General features: G+C 39.2%; 1 protein-coding gene across 6 annotated transcripts; it reads right to left on the bottom strand.

The window, feature by feature from the left end:
• Positions 1–996: 996 nt before the first annotated feature.
• NUDT9 (nudix hydrolase 9) lies at positions 997–25,858 on the bottom strand. 6 transcript variants are annotated; one of them, XM_078068935.1, is made up of 9 exons: positions 25,112–25,517; positions 21,024–21,124; positions 18,341–18,580; positions 15,989–16,084; positions 13,097–13,183; positions 6,725–6,836; positions 5,062–5,208; positions 2,583–2,667; positions 997–1,507 (listed from the first exon to the last, which is right to left on the bottom strand). In XM_078068935.1, the coding sequence occupies exons 3-9, from the start codon at positions 18,535–18,537 to the stop codon at positions 1,329–1,331; spliced, it is 903 nt and encodes a 300-aa protein (XP_077925061.1). In that variant the 5' UTR covers positions 18,538–18,580; positions 21,024–21,124; positions 25,112–25,517; the 3' UTR covers positions 997–1,328. The 6 variants fall into 6 exon arrangements, with proteins under 6 accessions (XP_077925061.1, XP_035952628.1, XP_035952622.1 ...); XM_036096735.2 differs by lacking the exons at positions 21,024–21,124; positions 25,112–25,517 and adding an exon at positions 25,726–25,858; XM_036096729.2 differs by lacking the exon at positions 21,024–21,124.
• Between the last annotated feature and the right edge of the window lie 210 nt (positions 25,859–26,068).

Genomic DNA, 26,068 nt, shown 5'->3' with positions numbered 1-26,068 from the left:
ACCTAATACCTTTCTCAAATACGTGAAGAAAGGGAAACAACCATGTCTCTATCCCCTAAACTCCCTTTTCTTCAGATGCCCCATCTGTAGTCCGGCTGGAATGAAGGCATTATGATCGTCCCTATGTTAGGCTGACAGGACTAAATCCCATGGGACTTTCCCAATAGGTATCTTACAGCCAGACTGTGATACACATGCCCACTCAGACAAGTATTCTTTTCCTTCCTCTTCCCTGCTTCCAGAAGCACCTAGAACATCAACAACTCTTTCCTTTCCTCTGGGAATTATAATGTTAACAGTGGGCCTCTCAAAAACCTATTCTAATCCTTAACGTTCCCCTCCAAAAAAAAAAAACTTTAACTCTCAAAGACCTCCCTCTGTCTCTCTCAATTCCTTTCTGAACATCTATTATGACACATGCAGTTACAGTAGTGAAATAAACAATCAATTTACTAATTTCCTGAACATATTTTAAATTCAGAATTTTTGAAAAGTGAGAACATGAGCTCTTGTTCATTGATCTTGATCTTTATTGACTAAAAGAGTGACTGAGGAGTGCCTGGGTGGCTCAGTCATTAAGCGTCTGCCTTCAGCTCAGGTCATGATCTCAGGGTCCTGGGATTGAGCCCCGCATCGGGCTCCCTGCTCCACGGGGAGCCTGCTTCTCCCTCTCCCACTCCCCCTGCTTGTGTTCCCTCTCTCGCTGTGTCTCTCTGTCAAATAAATAAATAAAATCTTTAAAAAAAAAGTGACTGAAATTTCCTCAAAACACTGATGACTCTAAAGTCAAGAATACATAAGGTTTCCATTTTGAAATCAGCTTCAGCAAGATCACATAAAACAAAATATGAAGCAAATAATTTAAAGATAAATTAGACAATGGTGGTGCTCCTCCTAAAGGAGCCTGATGTGGCAGGAACATCCTTCAGACACCAGTAGATCAACAGAAAAAAAAAGAACAGAACTGAAAAATAAGAACTAGATGGAAAACAGAAGTTATTGGTGACCATAAATTTATCTTTATTCAGATCATGATTCTTCAAAGATCATCAGTTGTTTAGACTTGGTTTAAGCTCTGCTTAAATAGAACACATATAAAATGATTGTTTATATTTCTTTTGATCAGAAAGCAGAAAATTCTGTGTTGAATTTCACCATATTTACTAATTTTATTCTGATGCGAATAGAATAAATGCAAATAGCTTTGAAAGTGAATAAAATAATTTCCAAGTGACCGACCCTGCCCTCCTGTAGGATGAGCTCTGTGATATGGCCTTCTTTCCAGCACGCGCCCCTTTGCTGGCCTGGGGCTCCCACAGCAATGCGGGCTACAACCCGCGGCACTCCATTTCAGAGTCCTCACTCCAGTGTGCATCTCGCTTCTCGGCCACGAGTTTGATAAATTGAGAGTGACTGGCATAAAGCTGGAGTTGATCACTGATGTCCACCCATTTCACTCTTCCAGCATCGTCTCCAGCTTCTAGGGTAAAGTTATCCATTATCTCACCTGTTACCAAAGAAAAAACATCACCAAGAAAAAGTAATTCATTTATTTATTTATTTTTCAACAGAATTCTATAGATTCAAGTATTCCTATTAAAAATAATCTTAAATCATCATTGTATTAGGTGGCCCAGTCAGTTAAAAACTAGAATGTTCCAAATTTTTCCAGATGCCCAAATTTTAACCAAGTCCCTAATTTTTTTTAAAAAAAAGATTTTATTTATTATTTATTTGAGAGAGAGAGAGAGCACAAGCAGGAGGGAGGGCAGAGGGACAAGCACACTCCGCGCTGAGTGCTGAGCCCAACGTCGGGCTCGATCCTAAGACCCTGAAATCATGACCTGAGGTGAAGTCAGACACTTAACTTAGCTACCCAGGCACCCCCAAGTTCCTAAATTTTAAGTAGAGGTACCAATAAGGGAACTTTTCCCTTTAAGAAGAATATTAGCCTTAAAAAAAAAAAAAGAGTTCATATTAAATAAGTATGAAAACTTATGTCAAAATAAATTCTAAGGGCGCCTGGGTGGCCCAGTCATTAAGCGTCTGCCTTCGGCTCAGGTCATGATCCCAGGGTCCTGGGATCGAGCCCCTCATCGGGCTCCCTGCTCCACAGAAAGCCTGCTTCTCCCTCTCCCATGCCTGCTGCTTGTGTTCCCCCTCTCACTGTCTCTCTCTCTGTCAAAAAATAAATTAAAAAAATCTTTAAAAATAAATAAATAAATTCTAGAGGGATTAGAGATTTAAATGTAAAAAAAAAAAAACAATTATTGGCAACTCATTTTACACTCTTAAGGTAAGTGGATCTAAGCATGACCCCAAACCAGAAACCATAAATGAAAATATTTATAATTATATTTACAGATAAATATAAATGTATTTATTAAAATAATTATAACTATCAAAAAATAAAAAGTAACGCTCTCAATCACTATTGGGAATGAAAATGGCGTATTTCTGTAAGACAATTTGGCCAAGCTATCAAGAGCTTTGAAAAAGCAAATTCTCTTTGATGAGCAGTCATTCCACAAATATCAGAGTGCCTCTTATCCAGTCAGTTTAATAAACATAAGTCAGCTTACCTGTTTCATCATGGTAGTTCACAGCTTCTGTCTCCATCCATGCATTATCAGTGTTTCGAGGATCATCAACATATCCCTTATATATCTATTTTTAAAAGGAGGCAGAAAAAAAGTGTAGAATGAACACAAATGGGTAGAGCAGATGCATGTTACCTTCATTAGAATCAGAAATGTAAATATCCTATTGCAAAACAGTGTGCATATAATTAACATTACTTAACTGTACATTAAAAAGAGTTAAAATGGTAAATTATATGTTACTTATTTTTTACCACAGTAAGAAAAAAGTGCCAAGCTCAAATTGTCAGGAGGCAATAATTAAGCATTTACTTAGGATCAAAGAACTGCAATTCAGAGTACACAGATTTGGGTAGCAACCCAGTGTCCCACTAGGGAACAAAGTCAGGAGTTTTTGTTTTTTTATTTTTAAAGATTTTATTTATTTATTTGACAGAGAGACAGTGAGAGAGGGAACGCAAGCAGGGGGAGTGGGAGAGGGAGAGGGAGAAGCAGGCTTCCCGCCGAGCAGGGAGCCTGATGCAGGGCTTGATCCCAGGACCCTGGGATCATGACCTGAGCCGAAGGCAGATGCTTAACGACTGAGCCACCCAGGTGCTCCAAGTCAGGGTTTTTTAAAGATAGAAAGAGAATGCTTGTAGAAGTTGTCTACAAGGAATTTTGACTGGCATTGGTACAGAAAACCAATCGTGGCTGAATATAATTGGTTGCTAAGGCTATCACTAAGCAAGTCTGTTCTTTAGCAAGTTGCAGGTGTTTGTGTAGAGTCTTTGGAGTATTTGTGGTTTGGCCCAGTTTAAAAGTTCAGGGCTCCACCTGGTGAGGAAGTATATAAGGCCCACCTCCCTAAAGGCCTCTTAGCTCCATTTTAAAACCCCTTGACATAACTGACTCCATTATTTCACCTTTCATAGAAGAAATGTAAACATCATAGAACCTTTTTCATGTAGCATTCCATATGCTTGTTTTAAATTTCCCAGGAAACAATACTGTCCAGACCACTTGAGTCAGCTTTAAAATTCACAAAACCCTCAGAGTGCCTGGGTGGCTCAGTTGGTTAAGCGTCTGACTTTTTTTTTTTTTTTAAAGGTTTTATTTATTTATTTGACAGAGACAGAGAGAGAGACAGCACAGCAGGGGGAGCAGCAGACAGAGGGAGAAGCAGGCTTCCTGCGGAGCAGGGAGCCCGATGCAGGGCTCAATTCCAGGACCCCGGGACCACGACCCGAGCCAAAGGCAGACGCTCAACGACTGAGCCACCCAGGTGCCCCATGCGTCTGACTCTTGATTTCAGCTCAGGTCATGATCTCAGGGTTGTGGGATTGAGCCGTGTTGGGCTCCACGCAAAGCGTGGAACCTGCTTAAGATTCTCTCTCTCCCTCTGCTCCTTCTCCCACCTCCCACCCCCTCGTGTGAAAATAAAAAATTCACAAAACCCTCAACTCCACAGACTTTAATTTCATAATTTGGGAACAGTCATATTTGGGCCATATGACTTTTTTAAAGGCTCTATAAGTACATTTCTGTTTTAGTAATTTCTGTAATTATGGTTTCAGACATACAAATATTCTTTTAGTTATAAAGAGATCTATAAATAAATTTAGTAAAGACTAATATTTAAGCTATTAATACATGAAAAGATTTGGATCTAGCCATCTAACACAAATGTGACCAAAAACCTAAACATAAATAAGAAATCCTAATTCTAGAAAGAAAACAAAGCAAGTGGAACATAAGCCAGCATAAAAGACAAGAAACTCAGTCCTTTTTCTTATCATCAGTACACATATACCTTATAAGGTGATTTTTTAAATCACAAAGGGTATGTAGACAAAACAGACATAAGACTCAAATGGTTATCAACCAGAAAAACTCTGAATAACATAACTTAAAATGTAAGTGTCCTTGCAAAGAGCTAAATTCATGTAATTTTTTTTTTCAAAGGTTTTCTGATGGATGGGTAAACTCAGGGTCACATTAGCTCACATCTAGTCTAAAGAAAAACTCAGAGGATAAAAATGTATTCTAATGTAACTGACCTAAAGTTGGGCTATAAAACTTTAAATAGAACTCTATTTACAGTGAAGATCTACTAGAATTTAAGTTGGTTTTTTTTTTTTAAGATTTTATTTATTTATTTGACAGAGAAAAACACAGTGAAGAGAGGGAACACAAGCAGGGGGAGTGGGAGAGGGAGAAGCAGGCTTCCCACTGAGCAGGGAGCCCAATGCGGGGCTCAATCCCAGGACCCTGAGGTCATGACCTGAGCCGAAGGCAGACACTTAACAACTGAGCCACCCAGACGCCCCTAGAATTTAAATTGTTTTCATGAATATGTATTTCAAATACACAGGTAGTTCACTTTATTCAGAGAATAATCTACCAGATATCCAGGTGAACTTTTAAATAATTTTCACTAATCCATGGGGCTAAATCCTTCAGAGGAACCACCATTTCTTACCACTAGATGTTCCTGGCTGAAGAGTTTGTGCAACTGTTCCTCTAATTCTCTCTTTTCCGCACCGGATTTCTGTAAGGAGTTGAGAGCTTCTTCACCAAACTCTCTTTTAAGTGTAGCACTAATCTTCTCTCCTGGATCCACCATCCCCTAACAGTCACATTTTTGTTTAAGAAAAAGAAAAAGTAATATGCTTTAACTCATGCAACAAATATTTACTGGGTGATACAGTACACATTTATTGTTCTATCTGCCCATAATCATGATCCCCATTCTCCTGTGGTATGTTCTTCTGTAAACCATTTGATTCTAGTAGAAGCAGCCAGTCAGGGTATTTCATGTATTTGATCACAGTAATTGGTCCAAGGTTAGCCTATGGTAAACTGAGCCAATCAGACTCCTTTCCTGATACCTTCCAAACTCCAGCTAAGGAAGGAAGGCCTGGAGGCAAGAAAGAATACAGCAAGCTAATACTTCCTCATTGCTCATTCCAATCCATTTTTATCCTACAAAGAAAAAAACCATTCTTGCAGATAGCAGTATATGTATAAAAGTCATCTTCTTATCAAACTATCTCCATTTCATATGGCATAAAATAGGAAACCCTCTGTTGCTAAAAAATTAAAAAAAAAAAAAAACCCTCTGTTGGGGGCACCTGGGTGGCTCAGTTGGTTTAAGCATCTGCCTTCAGCCCAGGTCATGATCCCGGGGTCCTGGAATAGAGCCCCATGTCGGGCTCCTTGCTCAGCGGGGAGTCTGCTTCTCCCTCTGCCCCTGTCTCTCTTGCTCTCTCTCTCTGTCAAATAAATAAATAAGGGGCGCCTGGGTGGCTCAGTCATTAAGCATCTGCCTTCAGCTCAGGTCATTATCCCAGGGTCCTGGGATCAAGCCCTGCATCAGGCTCCCTGCTCCGCGGGAAGCCTCCTTCTCCCTCTCCAACTCCCCCTGCTTGTGTTCCCTCTCTCGCTGTGTCTCTCTCAAATAAATAAATAAAAATCTTAAAAAGCAAAACAAAATTAAAAAAACCTCTGTTGCACAAACACCCATTTTAAAATGCCACTTCAAATATACACTGACATGAATGCAAAAACAGTCCACAATTCCTGATATTATGGAAACTTTTAAAACTACAAGGAACAGTAAGTAATAAAAGTTATCTTTTTTTATGTCTAAAGTTATCAGAATTCAACAAAACAATGCTAACAGTTTTACTCTGGACTTGGAGTAGAGGTTGAATTCTGAAATGGGATCCAACATTTATGAATACCTACTTTATGTGAGGTGCTTTATATGCTATTGTTAGTAATCCTATGAAGCAGATACCATTATCTTTATTTTAAAGAGAAGACTCTGAACTCAAATATTCAGCTCAAAGTGGAAAGGCCAGGATACAAACCTACATGTAACTCCAAAGTCCATGTTCTTTTCCAAGGGTTTTATAATTAGACTCAAAGTCTAACAACTTTGATGCATTATCTTACACTTGCTATCGACAATGAGACTTCATTGCAGTGATGAATGACAAAAGAATTACTAATTGAAGTGGAGAGGAATGGAAAATAAATGAAGGATAAAGATCCACACACAATAAATAATCTTGCAGCAAATGAAGCAACTAAGAAGGACTTAAAACATTAATTTGATTTTATTTTAGTTCTTTTCTTACCCCTGGGATTGCCCATTCTCCACAGTCTTTCCTTTTTATTGCCACAAACTGTAAGATGTTTTTCCCAGAAACGGGGTGGGTGATTTTATTTCCACTTCCATCCCTTTTCCACCTGTAAATAGTAATATAAAATCATAACTGATTTAGAACAAAGAAAAGGACCTGTCTCAAGTTTAAGACAAAGTTACAAAGATGTATTTTTCTTTATAACAAGACTATTTACCTCAAATCAGCTAGTTTTACCAGAAAAATATTTTGTAATAGAAACATTTGGTATTTAGCACTATTACAAACCAAGTCAGGTATCTACTTTCTATAAAAGATACTGTATTCTCTGTAATAAAAATTCAGAATATAAATAGTTTTTACTACTTAAAGTACTGTCAAAAAAAGAAGTTTAAAAGCCAAACAGAATTTAGAGACAGGGGTGTAAACTTAAAAAACAGTCCAAGGACCTTTTTTAAGAATCACAACTAGTGTAGGGGCACCTGGGTGGCTCAGCCAGTTAAGTGTCCGACTCTTGATTTCAGCTCAGGTCATGATCTCAGGGTCCTGGGATCGAGCCCTGCATTGGGCCCGCACTCAGCACAGAGTCTGCTTGTCCCTCTCCCTCTGTCCCTTCTCCCCCACTCTTGCTCACTCTCTCAAATGAATAAAATCTTCAAAAAAAATTTTTTTAAATAAATAAATATCAAGGTGATGGTTCCTTTCAGAATGCACTTCTTCTAACCATATCCTCTTTCCCAGATGCTGATACATCTCCCCTTTCCCTTCTCTACCCCCACCATAGCCACCCCAACACCCAATTTTAAGAATTGTTCTAATACTATCTTAGGCAAAGATAAAGACTTTGAACTTCCAATACTAAACCAAAAAAGAAAGCCTAGTACCTAATCACTGCTTTGCATCAGATTCAATAAAATAAATGGTTTTTTTTAAGATTTTATTTATTTATTTGAGAGAGAGAGACAGATAGTGACAGAGATAGTGAGAGAGAACACAATCAGGGAGGAGAGGGAGAAGCAGGCTCCTGCTGAGCAGGGAGCCTGATGTGGGGCTCAATGCCAGGACCCCCGAGCCAAAGGCAGATGCTTAACCGACTGAGCCACCCAGATGCCCCTAAATAAATGAGTTTAAATAGGAGTTTCCAAATTTCTTTATATAGTGGCTGACTACCAGTTCTATCCCATAATTCCTGCCCTGAATGCGCTCAGAGTCTAGTAGTGGAGCTAGACATGTAAGTGAATGAATTATAAGAGAGAATGACAGTTTGAGGAGTGCAGTAACTAGAAATGAAAGAATAATTAGTACAAGAAGACAGCATCGGTTTTTAAGGATGCCAGACATAGGTATAACATGAGGAAAAGACAAAGGTGTAAAATAATATGTTCAAGAAACTGAATGTATAGGTGGGGTCTGGCCCCATGGGCATCAGTGGGGGCAAGAGGTGTGATGAAGCTGGAGGAGTAGGCGAAGAATTCATCCAAGTCAGCTGCTTAGAGAGCCAGAGAATGTGTTTAAGCAGGGCAAAGCCATAAGCAACTGATATTTTAGAACGCTCACTCACTTTGACAAAAGTATGGAGGATGGTTTGGAGGGAAGCAAGACTGGAGGCTAGAAAACTGTTACCATGATCCATGTACAAGATGATGAGGACAGGAGTGAAGGCAGACATGGTAAGAATAGAGACAGCATGCATTTTACTTTTATTTCTTAAAAGCCATTTATATAGCACTTATTACATACCCGATAACTGCTTTAAGTCTTTAATGTATTTATCCATTTAAACCTCAAAACAACCCTATAAAGTAGTTGCATTATTACCTTTACTTTACAGACAGATATGGAAAATGAGGCACAGAGAAGTAGATTAAACTTGCCCAAAACTGCAGAGCTCGTAAGTGGTATACACCAGGATTTGAACCCAGGCAATCTGCTTCCAGAATCTGTTCTCTTAATCACTATACTATTTACTTAAGTCAAACAAACACAATGTTTACACTAATTAGATAAGAGGAGGTAGTAAGAAGGTGAGTGATGATGCTGTTCACTCAGAAACATTTACTAGCACCTACTACACATCACATTCAAGGAGCTGGGAAAACAAAGACCAACACAGTCCCCTGCTGCTCAGCCAGCCAGCCAGTCCTGGCTCCAGCACAGGGAAGAGAAGCAGAACGGAGGGAGAGATGCTGCCTGCCGGGCAAGGCAGGACCAGCCAGAGACTGAACAGCGTGCACATCATGTTTACATTCTCAGATTTTATCCTGAAGGCACTCACTTAAGGATTTTAAGCAAGTAGTTTCTTGCTTTGTTCTTTATTACTACCCAATACATTATTACCAAATTTAAAACAAAATTTGATATAATGGGAATAATGTATCATTTTAATTAATGAATCTCATTAACATTTCTTCAATACCAATGATATTTCTATATACTATTGACATTCCCTCCCCACTTCTGATGGCCCACACCTTCCTGTCTCACCAAAACTAGAAAGAAAATGTTAACACCATTAACTTTTGATCTGATTTTATTCATAATAATATTTAACACTTCCCATTACATTTTCATTTTAAAGGATCTAAAGGAATATCAGATAGTTGTACACATGGAATCTCTAAGAGAGGCATCTGGGAAGAGAAAAATTTAACATTTGCCTGGAGAGTATGGACAAGAACATTTGTGAAATTCTATACTATACAATGCTGTTCCTGAATCATGAAGTACTTGAAAGAAGAGGGAATGGAATCTTTTCTTCAAAAGTGACTAGATGAAAAACTGGTATAAAAGAGAAAAAGCACAATATCTGAAGCCAAATATCCCCAATTCAAATTTCAGATCTACAAGATTTAGGCGAGTCACTTAACCTCAGTGAGTCTTCATTTTCAGATCTATAAAATAGAAAGGTTAATACCTACTTTGAGGAGTTTTGTGAGAAACAAATGGACAAACTAACATCTTACATTCTTCTCTTCCCTCCATTTCTACTGCCACTCATCTATTTAAAGGGACTCATTGGTTAATAGATCCATTACTGAGGTAGCAAAGAGCATCAACCTAACAGCACAGCTGAAAGCTAGACTCTGCCACCTGTGGGCTCTTTCATAGCCTTGGACCATCTCAAAGCCTTCAGATGTCTCATTTGTATAATGACAGAATTAAGCTCAAAATGTCTATTATTTTGAAACGAAGCAACAACAATCACCATATACACTCCCATATATTTGGTCCACCAGAGAAAAAAATAAGCTAACAAGAAGCTAACTTTCAAGACTCTAGCTTCCCTTTTCTTCTTGGCCCCTTATCAGCATTCCTGCTTCAAATGTTTCACACCTTCCTGATTTTAGCCAGCCTCAGCAAAACTGGAAAGAAACTGATACTGTCATTAGTATTTTTTACTTACATTCATTAATAAAAATATATTAACTCTTTCCATTTCATTTAAACCATAAAGCTTCTAAAGGAATTTGAAACTGATAGGTAGGTTGGTAGGTAGATACGTAGGTAGGTAGACAGGGAGGGAGGTGGACTGGTAGGTGGGTAGATGGATGAAAGATAAATCTGGGATGGGGTGTGGGGTAAAGATCTCTTTTGGCAGGAGAACTGAAAGGGCAAGTAGGAGAATAAGATGGGACAAATATCGGTGCCTCTTCCAGGAACTTGAAAATAAGGGAAATAAGCTGCTTTCCTAGAATTAAACTATGAGATCATATTTATATCTCAGATCAGAGAAAAACAAAGTCTCCTGAAAGAAAGAAAGGCCCTCAAAATATCAAAACACAAGAAGTAAAAATACTGGGGCAACTGGGTGGCTCAGTTGTTAAGCGTCTGCCTTCGGCTCAGGTCATGGTCCCAGGGTCCTGGGATCGAGCCCCGCATTGGGCTCCCTGCTCAGTGGGAAGCCTGCTTCTCCCTCTCCCAGCCCCCCTGCTTGTGTTCCCTCTCTCGCTGTGTCTCTCTCTCTGTCAAATAAATAAATAAAATCTTTAAAAAAAAAAAAAAAAAAGAAGTAAAAATATTGAAGGTATTTGCATTATTTAAAGGAAAGTGACAATTACATGTGAGAAGGGAGTTGAGAAGTGAAGAAATCCTAAAAATAAAAAAATTAAAAGGATGACAGAGATGACAGAATATTCCAGAAGTATTGGAAAGATAATCCCTATGGAGATGGTCAAGTACATCTAAACACTGGATTCACCTACCTTCTTTATTCTGATTCATGCTCACCAAGGGGCCTTCTGAATACAATTTGGCTTGCCAGATAGACCTGCCTCAGAAGAGAATGCCTGTCCCCTGTTCTGAAACCTTCACTGGCTCCAGTTCACACTCCTTAACTTTGGCATTTAATATTCTCCACAATAAAATTGCACAAAAATTAACTAAGTTTGATTACCCGCTATTCTCCTAGAAAAATCTTCTGCTTCAACCAAGCTGGTCTTTTCACTGGCCCTCAGTACTCAGATATTACTACAAGCCTTTTTCTTAGGCGTCCTACTGTCCCCCTATCTAAGCTTCAAGTTCGGCTCAAGTCTGCCTCCTTAATAATGCCTTTCTTGGGGCGCCTGGGTGGCTCAGTCGTTAAGCGTCTGCCTTCGGCTCAGGTCATGATCCCAGGGTCCTGGGATCGAGCCCCGCATCGGGCTCCCTGCTCCGCGGGAAGCTTGCTTTCCCCTCCCCCATTCCCCCTGCTTGTGTTCCCTCTCTGGCTGTGTCTCTCTCTGTCAAATAAATAAAATCTTTAAAAAAAAAAAAAAAAATAATGCCTTTCTTGGGTGCTCCAGCTTACCATCATCATGACCAACATCTAATCTAATTTGGGGGGGGGCCGTAGGAGGAGAGGGAGAGAGAAAAATTTAAGCAGGCTCCATGCCCAGCATGGAGCCCAATGCAGGGCTCGATCTCACGACCTGAAATCATGACCGAGCCAAAATCAAGTCAGACGCTTAACGTAATGAGCCACCCAGGGGCCCCTCATCTAATTTTCTAAAGCATCCTGTACACCCATGTTACCTGACATGTTTTTTTTTTAACCTTGACATGTTTTCTTATTTCATATTTTTCATCTTGCAAATGAAGCCATAGCTCTTCTGTGACAGGGAGCTGAAACTTAGGATTCTTTTATTTTTTATATCCTCCAAAGCACCTACTCAATTCTGTGAACAAACAGATGTTCAATAAATACCAGGTGAGTTAACTTTGTTCAGATAATGCCTAGTCTACTCATATAACATAAAACTACAGCTTTAATATGAAAAAACACTTCTCTGAAGAAGACATACAAATGGCTAACAGACACATGAAAAAATGTTCATTATCATTAGCCATCAGGGAAATCCAAATCAAAACCACACTGAGATACCACCTTACACCAGTTGGAATGGCAAAAATGGACAGGGAAAGAAACAACAAATGCTGGAGAGGTTGTGGAGAAAGGGGAACCCTCTTACACTGTTGGTGGGAATGCAAGTTGGTACAGCCACTCTGGAAAACAGTGTGGAGGTTCCTCAATAATTTAAAAATAGAGCTACCCTATGACCCAGCAATTGCACTCCTGGGTATTTACCCCAAAGACACAGATGTAGTGAAAAGAAGGGCCATATGCACCCCAAGGTTCATAGCAGCAATGTCCGCAATAGCCAAACTGTGGAAAGAGCCAAGATGCCCTTCAACAGATGAATGGATAAAGAAGATGTGGTCCATATATACAATGGAATATTACTCAGCCATCAGAAAGGATGAATACCCAACTTTTACATCAACATGGATGGGACTGGGGGAGATTACGCTAAGTGAAATAAGTCAAGAAGAGAAAGTCAATTATCATATGGTTTCACTTATTTGTGGAACATAAGGAATAGCATGGGGGACATTAGGAGAAGAAAGGGAAAAATGGGGGCGGGGGAATTGGAGGGAGAGATGAACCATGAGAGACTATGGACTCTGAGAAACAAACAGGGTTTTAGAGGGGAGGGGGAAGGGGGGATTGGTTAGCCCGGTGATGGGTATTAAGGAGGGCACGTACTGCATGGAGCACTGGGTGTTATATGAAAACAATGGATCGTGGATCACCACATCAAAAACTAATGATGTATTGTATGGTGACTAACATAACATAATAAAATTTAAAAAAAAAAAACTACAGCTTTACACTTATATCAGTATGATTTCACATAAAGTCCCTTTAAAATATAGATTTCACAAGGATACCTATATACATACACATGTATATATACAACCACATATACATTATATATGCATATGTTATATATACACAAACATACATACGTGTGTATATAAACACAGGTTACAGTCCGTATTTCTCAATCACTTGGCTCTCTGCTGCTGAAATGTTTTTTTCATTCTTACCTGGTTATGATGGGATCTGCAGCATGATTTGGGCCCCATCGCCCCAAAAGCCCCCGGCCAACCAGTCCTGTCCGTCCTACAGGATTTCTGGGACAAAAAAATGTAAAATCAATTGAATGTGTTCATCTTTTTTAACCCAACTTGATATGGCCCAAAAGAAGGCAGTAAGTACAATAAGAGGGAAATAATATCTCGTCCCAAATCCACTAGCATTGTCACATATCTGGCACTAAAATCTCATATTTCCTTACACTGTTATTTAACATTTCTTTTGTGCATGTCTTAAGCTTTGGGCCTGAACCAGGAAGATCTCATTCTCAAAGCTGTTCTCAATATGAGAATTTTTTTCTGTTTTCATCTATACTCTTAAATTCAAACCAGAACTTTACTGAACTCTTACAACAGGGCAGATGAATGGTCTGCACCTAATCATCATCTATCTCTACAAAAGTGATGATTTATCATTCAAGATAACCACACTTGTCTTCACTTTCTCACCATTTCCTTTTCTTACTCCCATTTCATACAACCCTTCTCATGAAAATATTTTTGTTACTTTTTTAAAGTTTATTTAAGTAATCTCTATACCCAATGTGAGGCTCAAACCCATAACCCCAAGATCAAGAGTCACACACTCTTCCAACTGAGCCAGCCAGGTACCCCTATTTTTGTTACTTTTAAAAGTCCATTTATTCTCAGTGGGTTCTGGATGTTTATTACCAATAATATATATTTTGTAGCATATAATGAGCTAGTAGTATTACTCAGGATTTCAAGATTTTTTTTTTTTAAAGATTTTATTTATTTATTTGACAGAGGGAGACACAGCGAGAGAGGGAACACAAGCAGAGGGGGTGGGAGAGGGAGAAGCAGGCTTCCCGTGGAGCAGGGAGCCCGATGCGGGGCTCGATCCCAGGACCCTGGGACCATGACCTGAGCCGAAGGCAGACGCTTACCGACTGAGCCACTCAGGCGCCCCATGATTTCAAGATTTTTAAAGAAAGCAGTATTATAAAAATGCCAACTTACTGTGTAACCAAATAGCATAACCCAACAAAAAGTCTGTCAGGTAAACATAGCAACATTCATGCGTAATTCTCTTCCAGTCAATATTCCTTAAATGTTCAACTTTCATTATGTACCAGTAAAATACTGTAACCTATAGTCCTACCTTATTAAGATTTTATCTTTTGTCCTCTCAATACATGAAAGTAAATAAACAAATAGCCAAAATTTTCTCTGTCAGCCATCTCTTTTTATTCTGGTCTTTCCTGTGACTGTTATTCAGGCTCAATGAATTTTGCTATTGTTTTTGTATTAGGCTCAGAAATATTTCAGCAAGACTTACAAATAAAGACAAGACACATGGCCAGGTGACAATAATTTTACTTTTCAAGTTCACAGGAAGAGGGGCAAGGCGGCCAACAACTATGTTTATTCCATGTAACCACCCACTCCTGAATACAAATGATCAAAACCAATATTAAGGGTTGCCTGGGTGGCTCAGTCGTTAAGTGTCTGCCTTCAGCTCAGGTCATGATCCCAGGGTCCTGGGATCGAGCCCCACATCTGGCTCCCTGCTCTGGAGGAAGCCTGCTTCTCCCTCTCTCACTACCCCTGCTTGTGTTCCCTCTCTCGCTGTGTCTCTCTCTGTCAAATAAATAAATAAAATCTTAAAAAAAAAAATATTAAGAGAGAATGTTAGTTTTTAATAGACGACCAAGCCTCCAAATTGTACATTAGAAACTATGGAAAAGACATAGACTATCTTGTAGCTTGAGAAGCAGAGAAAGTTGTTCGCAGTGAAAGAGAAATAAAAGCACCATGTAAAAAAAGCAGAGATGGATTTTCAATTCTACCCTTCCTCAAGTTAGTTGCACTTATGCTTTGGGCTCCTTGAGATGATCCTATAACCCTAAAGTTCACTTTTTACTCAGGCAAGCTAGAGTTGTTTCTATTTGTCAGACTCTTGGCTAAAACAACATGCTATCTTGCCTTTGCTGCCTATCCTTTTACGTGGGTACATATCTTTTAATATATTTTACGCAGAAATGAACCAAAGGAATAAGTTAAATGCAAGGAGGGTCTGACTTAAAAAGATCCAACAACACAGAAAGGTGAAGTTATGACCAAAGGCTGAATTTAGCAAAACTGAAGGACCAGGTTATGGTGAGAGGAGTACAACCACCGCCTTGTCCTTGAGCAACTAAGAATACAAATCACAACATTTTTTCAAGGTAAGAACTATGACTACAGATCCTTGATCTTTCTTTGTTTTATTTGAGGCATGCTAATTTTTACATTTCTTCCTAACTTTTATAATGTCTTGTTAAGGAAAATGGAAATTTTTGTAGTTGTGTATAAAAATCATTTTTAGAAGTATAGAAAGAACCTTCATGTTAAGTTACTGGATTATTTTATTTTTACTCTTACATTTGGGTAAATTCTTACCTTTAGACATCAATTTAATAAATTTAATAAACTACTGAATGTACAATTTTCAATCCTGTTTTTTTTTACGTAATACCTACACCCAATGTGGGTCTCCAATTCACAACCCCCAAATCAAGAGTCAGATTCTCTACTGACTGAGCCAGCCAGGCGCCCCTCCTTTCTCTGTTCATTTACTCAATTCATTATTTCTACCTACAAGGTGGAGTTACAAAAAAGTGCATTCAAATCCTACCCCTCCCACTTACTGTATGCGAATTGCTTACCTTCTCTCTCCTCATCTGTAAATGGAACTAAAAATATCCACTCGTGGGGTTATTGTAATGTTTTAATTAGATCACACGTATAAATTCTTTTGTATATTGTCTGCCACATACAAACACTCAATAAATGTTAATTGGGTTTTCTACATTGTTACATTCTCCCATCCCCAGCACCTACCTGGGTCTTCCATTTTCAATCTCATACAAACCATTCTGGCTCTTTCTCTCAACATGCCCATCCTTTTCATTAAACTTGGGAGAGAAGTTACTTTCACTGTAATTAGAATACCAAAGCAAAATAAGAATAATGGCCTACTACTACCAAGAGCTCACTAATGCCAGTCAATCTGTTATTATAATAAAGTATCCATGAAACTTAATTAAGAGTCAGTTTTCATTTACAAATCCATCTTACTCCTTCAAAACAGTTTCTTAAAAAAGTGTTAACCAAAACACCTTATAATACAAGGATGTGTATTATAACCCCTCTGGGAAGGACTATGCAGAAAATCTGCAGCTCCTCCCACATGCTACAAAAAAGTCTACATTACTATTAGCAAGGAGGAATTGTCTGTGGGCACAATATGGAAATTAGTGGTTCCTTTGTGGTCCCCAAAATAAGATCCTTTCTGATATCTTGATGTTTTTACTGTCTCAAAGTAACTTTAATTTCCTCAAATGTACACTAGCTAATATTTTCATCAAAGTAAACCCACAAAACAATGAATTTACCCCAAAACTTCATACTAACTATAATGTAGACTAAAATAAATATTATATGTTAGAAGTGTTCTAAATCTTGATCTCAATGGTAGTTAGAGCCGTATAAACATAAAATCGTTCTGAGCTATAGAAACACACATAAGAAATGTGCATTCTACTGTATTTGTCATTCCTCAATAAAAATATTTTCAAAGTAAATATAAATAAACTACTTTCCTCACCATTATGAAACCACTGACATAACTGCATTGATAGTGAATTGTTCATAGGCAGTTCTGACGTTTTATTTTTTTTTTTCTTGCTTTAATTTCAGTAAGTGAGCATCGAAGTATTTGTGCTCTATTTTGGAAATAAGTTCCAATTTGAATGATTCAGACATTCTTTCAAGACTTCTAACCAATCTTCTATCTAACACACAAATAAAAAGAATTAAATGGTAAAAATCATGAAATTATAAAACCAGTGTTACAATGCTTTTGGGACTCTAGAAATTCACCAATGGGGAAAAAAAGCATGAACCTAACCATAATTGAAATATTAATGTTAGTAATAAAGCTTGACTTAGATGGTGATATAAATTCAACTCTTAAAAAATAAACTGAATGAAAAATAAGAAAACGTTCCTCTGTTTACACTATATAGCACCCTTGCCAACACCATTAATTTTAATTGTCTGATGTATATGTAAAATACTCTAAAATGAGGGGAAGTAGAATTCACTGAAGCTACTAATTTCTCCACAGGTTAGCTTCATGATTAATTAATAATCCAAGTACTATCACAAAAAAATAAGAAATAAAAGTTCAAGTACTATCAGATCAAATAAGAAAACCGTAGGTCAAAATCAAGTCACAGCATAAGACCATGGTAAAGTTTAACCTAATGAACTAATACTGGATCTAACTAGCAACATTTTTTACTTACCTGACTAAATAATCCCTTGGGAAGCATTTATAATAAATTGGCCCATTAAATCTAACTTATAAAACTGTTCTAAAACCACGGAGCAGTTTAGCAGAGTGGTTAAGAGCATGAATTATAGGAGTCAGATTGAGTTCAAGTCCAAGCTTCACCATCTATTGGCTCTGTGACCAGAGGTAAAGGGCAACCTTTCTGTGCTTCCATTTTTTGTGTGTTTTTGCTATAAAGTAGAAATAACAACCCTATCTGTCTTCCAGAATAGTTATAAGAATAAAATAATGCTTATAAAACACTTAGTACAACACCTAGTTTGTAGTTAGTACATTAAAAAACCCTATCATTATATTCATTAAAAGGAACATAAATATAAAATGTGAACTGATGTATTTCTATGAATTTAGTCAAAGGATTTTTGCTTGAGTGTTTATTTTCTTTTCTCTCCTTTATCTATCCCTTTTCTATTTTTTTCCCACTGCTCTAATTTTATCATCCTCCTGTTCTTAGTAATCTGAAAAAATTCTGAAAAATATTTTCACTACTTCAAATACAAGTCTAGCAATGGTGGAAAATAACCACAAAAGATGTTCTACTGATAACCTAAACAGAACAAATGAAAATAGATACCACCACTTGCCATTCTATAAAACTCCACGGTAAAACAGATTTACTTTTTTGGAAGGATCATCATAAAACCCCCAAAAGAACAAGCAAACATGGATTGTCTAGCTTTAGCAAGAATTCAAGCCAATGTGGAAACTGAGTTCTGACAAAATCAAACACTAGATAAAAATGATTTTTCAGCTGTCAAAATGGTAATTTACAAATACAACCATTCTCGTCACCATCCTACACCCAGCTACCAGCTAATGCCAGCTGATTTGCTCACCTGATCTGAGGATCTGCCCACCTTGGTCCTGCCAAGACAGAGACTGCAGTGTATTCCACAGGATTATAGTCTTGCCACTCAACAAACCAGCCTACTTTCTCATTAGGAACCTGGCTGCGTTGGACTTTTGAACCCGGGTAAGGAGATGTCCGAGCCTTGTTGTGGGAATTCTCTTTGGCACCATTAGAACTAGACATGATGTTTGAGCTAAGATGAAACCCACAGGATGAAAATGTGTTTCTGGAGAGAAAAAAAAGAAAAAGGAAAAATGTTTTACATAAATGCCAAAAAAATTAAAAATAAAGAACCTAACTCAAAGACCCAAAAACATACTTTTCAATTTCAAAGTATAAAAGTCTAACATCTATGAGAAAATTATTTTCAAATATGAAAAATTTTAAAATATTGCCAAATCTTATTACTTGGAACCTACTCACTGAATTTCTTTTAGTTGAGAAAAAGGGACAGAAGTTTACTTTTGTTAGCACAAAAGTTGAGGAAGTTTGTTATGAAAATTCAACCATAAAAACAAATATAAAAGAAGAGACTTTTTTAAAAAAATGGTCTATGGTCTAACACACGTGTAAAATGTATGCCAAGAATGGCACAAAAGAAGAACAAGAAAATGGAAATATCTGTTGTAAGTTCTTACATTGTACAAGAATTAATGTAATACTACTGAAAGTCAGACTATGATAAATAAATGAATTCTAAACTGATGACAGCATCCCTGCTCTGCTCTCACAGTATCAGTGATCAAACGCCAACTTGTTAGGGTGGTGAAATAAGTCAACATCCTGTGCCTCCTGATATCATACACTGAGAAGTACAGTGATCATTTCTGAGGTACTCCTTACAAGAACGTATGACCAGAATCGAAAACCTAAGGACATACAGAATAGAACCAGGTCAAGGGACAGCTTGCAAAATAAATGTGTGTACTCTTTCAACTGGTAACATCATGAAAGAGTAACTCTTTCAGATAGATGCAGACTAAAGAGACATGAAAACTAAATGCAATCAACAATCTTGAATTGGTTCCTGAACCAAAAAAGAAAAAAAAAATTTTTTTTTGCAGGACAAGTGGTGAAATTTGAATGGGGTTATATAAATAATTTTATTTTTTAGAAGATTTTATTTATTGGGGTACCTGGGTGGCTCAGCTGGTTAAGCGTCTGCCTTCGGCTCAGGTCATGATCCCAGGGTCCTGGGATCGAGCCCCGCATCGGGCTCCCTGCTTGGTGGGAAGCCTGCTCCTCCCTCTCCCGCTCCCACTCCCCCGCTTGTGTTCCTGCTCTCACTGTCTCTCTCTCTCTCTCTATCAAATAAATAAAATCTTAAAAAAAATAAAAAATAAAAATCTTAAAAAAAATAAAAAATAAAAGATTTTATTTATTTATTTTTGACAGAGAGAGAGAGAGAGACAGTGAGAGCAGGAACACAAGCAGGGGGCGTGGGAGAGGGAGAAGCAGGCTCCCCACCGAGCAGGGAGCCCGATGCGGGGCTCGATCCCAGGACCCTGGGATCATGACCTGAGCCGAAGGCAGACGCTCAACGACTGAGCCACCCAGGCGCCCCTTAAGATTTTATTTGACAGAGAGACACAGCGAGAGAAGGAACACAAGCAAGGGGCGTGGGAGAGGGAGAAGCAGGCTCCCCACCGAGCAGGGAGCCTGATGGGAGGCTTGCCCAGGACCCTTGGGATCATGACCTGAGCCGAAGGCAGATGCTTAACAACTGAGCCACCAAGGCACCTCTATAAATAATTTTAAAAGATGATGCAAAACCGTATTTATTTACTCCTGACAAAGAAACACTTGGGAGACGACAGCTTCACTGGTGAATTCTATGAAACATTTAAAGAATTGACACCAATCCTCCTCAAACTCTTCAAAAAAACTGAAGAATGAATATATCCAAAATTTTTTTTATGAGGCCAGCATTATTACCCCAATACCAAAGCCAGACAAAGGCACTACTAGAAAACTATAGACCAATATTCCTGATGCATATCGATACAAAAATCCTCAACAAAAAAGCAGCAAACAGAATTCAACAGCACATTTAAAGGATTATACACCATGACCAAGTGAGATCTACTGGAATGCAAGGATGTTCAAACATACAAATATCAATCAATGTAATACACATTAACAGAATGAAGGAAAAAAACACATGATCATCCCAATTGATACAGAAAAAGTTGGTCATAATCCAATAAATAAAATTCACAATAAAAACATTCAACAAACTAGGAATAGAAGAAAAAGAAGAAAACTACCTCAACATAGTAAAGGCCATATACAAAAGCCCACTTTTTGGTGTGATAGTAAAAGACTGAAAACTTTCTAAGATCACAAACAAGGGACCCCAAACAGTCCCTTGAAAACAATCTTGAAAAAGAAAAAGTTGGAGGTGTCACACTACCTAATTTCAAAACTTACTACAAAGCTATAGTAATCGTAACAGTATAATACTGGCATAAAGACAGATATATAGACTAATGGGATAGAATGGAGAGCCCACACAGGATGAAAAGACCCTATACTCCGAGGCAACAAGTTTATTTGTAAAACTGGATCCTAAAAAAAGTTTGACATAAAAGAGCTTCTGGTGCATTCTACACCAATCTGCACTCCTTCCCTCCAGAAGAAGCTGTTGTCTCCAGTTCTGCTCTACTTACCTACTTTTGAGTCCCCCAGAGGGTGAAGCCTGCTAACACTGATCTTCCTCAACAAATCTTCGGAATACAACTCCAGGAGCTCTATTTCCACCGTCTAAACTCTTTAACACAGAAGGACTCCGTGTGATGGTATCAGCAATTCTTTGTGTCTCCTTAGAATAAGTTTCTGGTTCTCCTAAATTTGAATGGGCTCCTTAAGGTTGCACAAGCATGATGTCTGCCCCATTGCAGACTGAAGAAAAAATTCATATTGAAACTCTTACCACAAACTTGAAAATGCCAGAAAACCAAAGGAAGGAGTGTGTGTGAGTGTGTGTGTGTGTGTGTGTGTGTGTGTGTGTGTGTGTTACAAAGGGGGGAAATCGGAGGGGGAGACGAACCATGAGAGACTATGGACTCTGAGAAACAAACTGAGGGTTCTAGAGGGGAGGGGGTGGGGGATGGATTAGCCTGGTGATGGGTATTAAAGAGGGCACGTATTGAATGGAGCACTGGGTGTTATACGCAAACAATGAATCATGGAACACTACATCAAAAAAGAAAAAAAGGAAGGAAGGAAGAAAGAAAGAACAAAGCTAACTTTATTGTATCCAAACAAATGGTTCTGGCCACGGTAGGAAGTACAACTAGTTCCTATAGGAATGAATGAATACCTCAGATCTGGATCCTAGAGATTAAACAACAGTACCATTTTTAACAACAACAAAAAAAAAGAATGGAGAGCCCACACATAAACCCTCACATAGATGGTCAAATGATTTTTGACAAGACTATTCAAAAGGAAAGGACAGTCTTTTCAACAAATGGGCCTGGGAAAATTAGATATCCACATGCAAATGAAGATGGTCCCTTACTTTATAGCATATGCAAATACTAATGCAAAATGAATCAAAGACCCAAACACAGACCTAAAACTATAAAACTCTTAGAAGAAAACATACAGGGAAAATTTCATGTCACTAAACTTGACAATGATTTCTTGGATATAACCAAAAGCACTGGCAACAAAGAAAAACAGATAAATTGGACTACATCAAAGTTAAAAATTTCTGGGCATCAATAAGCAGTCACTGGTTTTAGATATATCCTCACTTCACCCAGGGTTCCTAGCATTATAAAAATGAAGAGTAACTGCAGTGACTGGGTAGCTCAGTTAAGCGTCAGACTCTTTAACTTCAGCTCAGGTCATGATCTCAGGGTCCTGGGATGGAGCCCCTCCTCCAGCTCTGTGCTCAGTGAGACTCTTACTTCAGCTCAGGTCATGATCTCAGGGTCCTGGGATGGAGCCCCTCCTCCGGCTCTGTGCTCAGTGAGACTCTTACTTCAGCTCAGGTCATGATCTCAGGGTCCTGGGATGGAGCCCCTCCTCCGGCTCTGTGCTCAGTGAGACTCTTACTTCAGCTCAGGTCATGATCTCAGGGTCCTGGGATGGAGCCCCTCCTCCGGCTCTGTGCTCAGTGAGACTCTTACTTCAGCTCAGGTCATGATTTCAGGGTCCTGGGATGGAAACCCCTCCTCTGGCTCTGTGCTCAGTGGGGAGTCGGCTTGAAGATTTCTCTTTCTCCCTCTCCCTCTGCCCCTCCCCCCATTCACATGCACTCTTTCTAAAATAAATCTAAAATAAATAAATCTTAAAAAAAAAGTAACTGGCAAGCAACTTTACACTGTTCTAGTAGCATCTATGAAAAAAAGCATTCATAACTTCCAAAGAACATAGTTTGATTTTTTTTGTCTTTAACTTGGAATATTTTATAATTTTATTAAATTTTACTTTAATTGGAATTTGGTTGACACACAATGTTATATTATAAAAAGCATGGACTTTTATTCCTTCCCTCCCCAAATCCCACTGAAAAGAGAGAAAGATGGGGCGCGTGGGTGGCTTAGTTGTTAAGCGTCTGCCTTCGGCTCAGGTCAGGGTCCCAGGGTCCTGGGATCGAGCCCCGCATCGGGCTCCCTGTTCTGTGGGAAGCCTGCTTCTCCCTCTCCCACTCCCCCTGCTTGTGTTCCTTCTCTCACTCTGTCTCTCTGTCAAATATATAAATAAAAAAAAAATCTTAAAAAAAAAAAAAAGAAAAGAGATAAAGATGTACAAAAGGCAACAAAATCCACAGCAGGAGAGAGACTAGAACACCACCGCTGAATAAGAGATTGTAACCAATTTCAGGTAGAAAGTGGATGGACTCATAGTGACTTACAAACCAAAATACAACAAATTATATTTGAGAATATGCACAAAAAAGTGAGTGAGAGATGCTATTCCTACAAGAGGAGGCCTGAGAGGTTTCAAGCTTAAAATACTGGGCCCAATTGTCCTAAGCGGGCAGTGGGGCAATAATCATGGAACTCGGTCGTCCTCCTTCCCCAAATAAAAAGTTGGCATTGATTATGTTTGCCCCTGGGATAAAGCCAAAAAGTTAAAATGAAGACTAGAACCTCTATTGCGAATGTTGGTGTTAGAGAATACAGCAGCAATTTAGGCTTAGTATCACCACAGTTCACACTAACACCAGGAAATAAAGTTAACGCACCTATGCTCAGCAGAGAACTTGCTCCAGTAGTGCAAAACCTGGAAGAAAGGGGGAAGGGGAGGGTTCCCAGCCTGTCTACCGGCTCCCTGCTCACACACACTCAACTGAAACCTTCCAGTCTACGTGCCCTGGTATATGAGGCCAATGTTCTAACAGTCCTCCCATTTAGAGAAAACAATGTCTATTACTTACATTAATCAAAATATAAATGGATAACCGGTGTCCACCAAATGTTCGAGAACAGAAAGAAAAAGGACCAGGGCGCCCGGGTGGCTCAGTTGGTTAAGCGACTGCCTTCGGCTCAGGTCATGATCCTGGAGTCCCTGGATCGAGTCCCGCATCGGGCTCCCTGCTCGGCAGGGAGTCTGCTTCTCCCTCTGACCCTCCCCCCTCTCATGTGCTTGCTCTCTCTCATTCTCTCTCTCTCAAATAAATAAATTAAAAAAAAAAAAAAATCTTAAAAAAAAAATAAAAAAAAAAAAGAAAGAAAAAGGACTGAAAAGTAACAGAACCATTGACCCATTAACAGATAATTCACGAAACAGAAGATAATTTTTTATTTTAATTATCATTTTTACAGATTCAAGGTTTTTATATCCATAAGAAAAGGCTGCTATTAAGAAGAGCAATTAGAAAAAAAAAAAAGTTGTCAAAATTTACAATTTAAAAGAAGTGATGACGCAATGGACTGAAGTCTGAATTAGTAATCTGGAAGATAAATCTGAGTAAAATCTCTAAGAACATACAAAAAAGACAAACGAATGGAAAATGAGAGAAAAAGAGAAGCAAGAAGTTCAATCCAGAAGGTCCGACAGCTATCACAAGAGTTCCAGGGAAAAAGAAAAAAGAAAAAAAAAGGACAGGACAAAAATGGAGAGAGGGCGAATAGAAGAAAATTTCCTTTTGCCCAAATAAACATGACACGCCAAACAAGAATTTTTTCAAAACCACCCCTAGAGACAGAAAACTCGTTCCTTACTCTGTGCCTAGCATATCTAGGACATCGTGTTTACTGAACAATGAATTAAGAGAAAAAAACCAGAGAATAAAAGTAGGAGGCAGTATGAGATACCATAAATCCCTATATTTATCCAGGGGTAAAGAGGTAGATGATAAATATATTATCTACACTTAAAAGTAGAGGTGGTGGGGAGGAATGACGACTTATACTTTTCATTTTACACCATTTATACTGTTCACATCTTTAAACTATATGCATGTATTAATTTTCACCATAATGTTTTAAGCATCAACCAGGAAAAAAAAAAAAATGGCACGGGACAACACCACACATCCAAACAAGTGCTATTTAAACTCTGGGAAGACAATAATATTGGTGACTTATGGAGGATGGCAAATTTCAGTATCAGAGACCAAGAAAGATTTACTACCACCAGTTTTCCTCAAAAGGCAGATAAAACATTTTGGAGCCTTTTTGAAAACGTGCATATGGCTATAAAAACCCGGGATGCAAGCAAAGCCTACAGAATCCGCGGGACCGGACGCGGGCTCCACCCACAACCCCAGGACTCAGGAGAAGGCAGCACTAGGAAATACCTGCACGCCGGAATGCTGCAACAGCCTGAGGACTTGACAGTCACAGAGGCCAAGGCCACAGAGAGAGACACTGTGGCTAAAGTCTTTCCCAGGATGCGTTCGGCCATCAGCTGCCCGCGGGCGCTTCGCGGAGCGAGGTCACGCTTAGCCGGGGCCACGGCCTCGGTCCGCCCCACAGCCCTAGGTATCTAGCGGGCACTAGGACCGGACCGCCCTCCCGTTCCGGGGAAGGAGTATCTACGTCTTTCACAGAAACACACAAGACCGGGAGGTCTCCCCAAATAATCCCCCGCTTGCACCAGTGAGACGAAGGGAACCAGATCTGCGAGCGACGCGGACGTTATCAGCGCCTGCGGCCGCGGAACAGCAACGCGAGCCCCGTGACCTCACCCGTCCGTGACAGCGCTTTACAGCCGCGCCGTAAAGCAAAAACAGCGCCGGCTTCGCAGCGTTCACCTTTTTCGACCTCCCAGTATGCGCAGGCGTACTTGGGGTGGAGTGGTGCGAACTATACCGAGAAAGCGCCCGAAAAAAAGGAGAAGTGCCAGAAGATGGGGAGCTGGAAGCGGGGAAGTGGGGAAAGAAAGAAAAGGGATTGAGAGAAAGTCGTGTACCTGTTTTTATTTTTATCAGCAGGAAGGAGTTACGGGCCCCTCAGGTAGTGAACAATGGGCGTCCTAATCCTATCTGAAGAAGTGGTTGCAGGAAAAGGAGGTACTTTAGAGATTTGCAATGCATTTAAGGCTTTTCTCTTCCTCTTTTACCAAGCTGTTCACTATAGCTGCTAAATTTGACAAAGCTTTGCCGGATGTGGCCTTGGCAAACCAGTGGAGGAGCAAACCAGCTGTGAGTCGGATGCGCAGCTTGGAGCAGGAATACAGAGCAACACCCAAGACAAAACAAGGGGCAAAAATTAGCCAAACCGCCAGACTGAAGATTGGTAATTCAGACTGAACA

Source organism: Halichoerus grypus, chromosome 3 (assembly GCF_964656455.1).
Source record: "Halichoerus grypus chromosome 3, mHalGry1.hap1.1, whole genome shotgun sequence".
In the NCBI taxonomy this organism is placed as follows: domain Eukaryota; kingdom Metazoa; phylum Chordata; class Mammalia; order Carnivora; family Phocidae; genus Halichoerus; species Halichoerus grypus.
This window is presented reverse-complemented; position numbering and strand designations above follow the sequence as displayed.

Excerpts from the sequence above, each read along its gene's own strand:
- NUDT9 (XM_036096729.2), bottom strand. The coding sequence starts at position 25,218 with ATGGCCGAACGCATCCTGGGAAAGACTTTAGCCACAGTGTCTCTCTCT. Across the intron at positions 13,184-15,988 it reads ATTGAAAATGGAAGACCCAG|AAATCCTGTAGGACGGACAG; the intron begins GTAGGTGCTGGG and ends TTTTTGTCCCAG. Across the intron at positions 1,508-2,582 it reads GAACTACCATGATGAAACAG|GTGAGATAATGGATAACTTT; the intron begins GTAAGCTGACTT and ends CTTTGGTAACAG.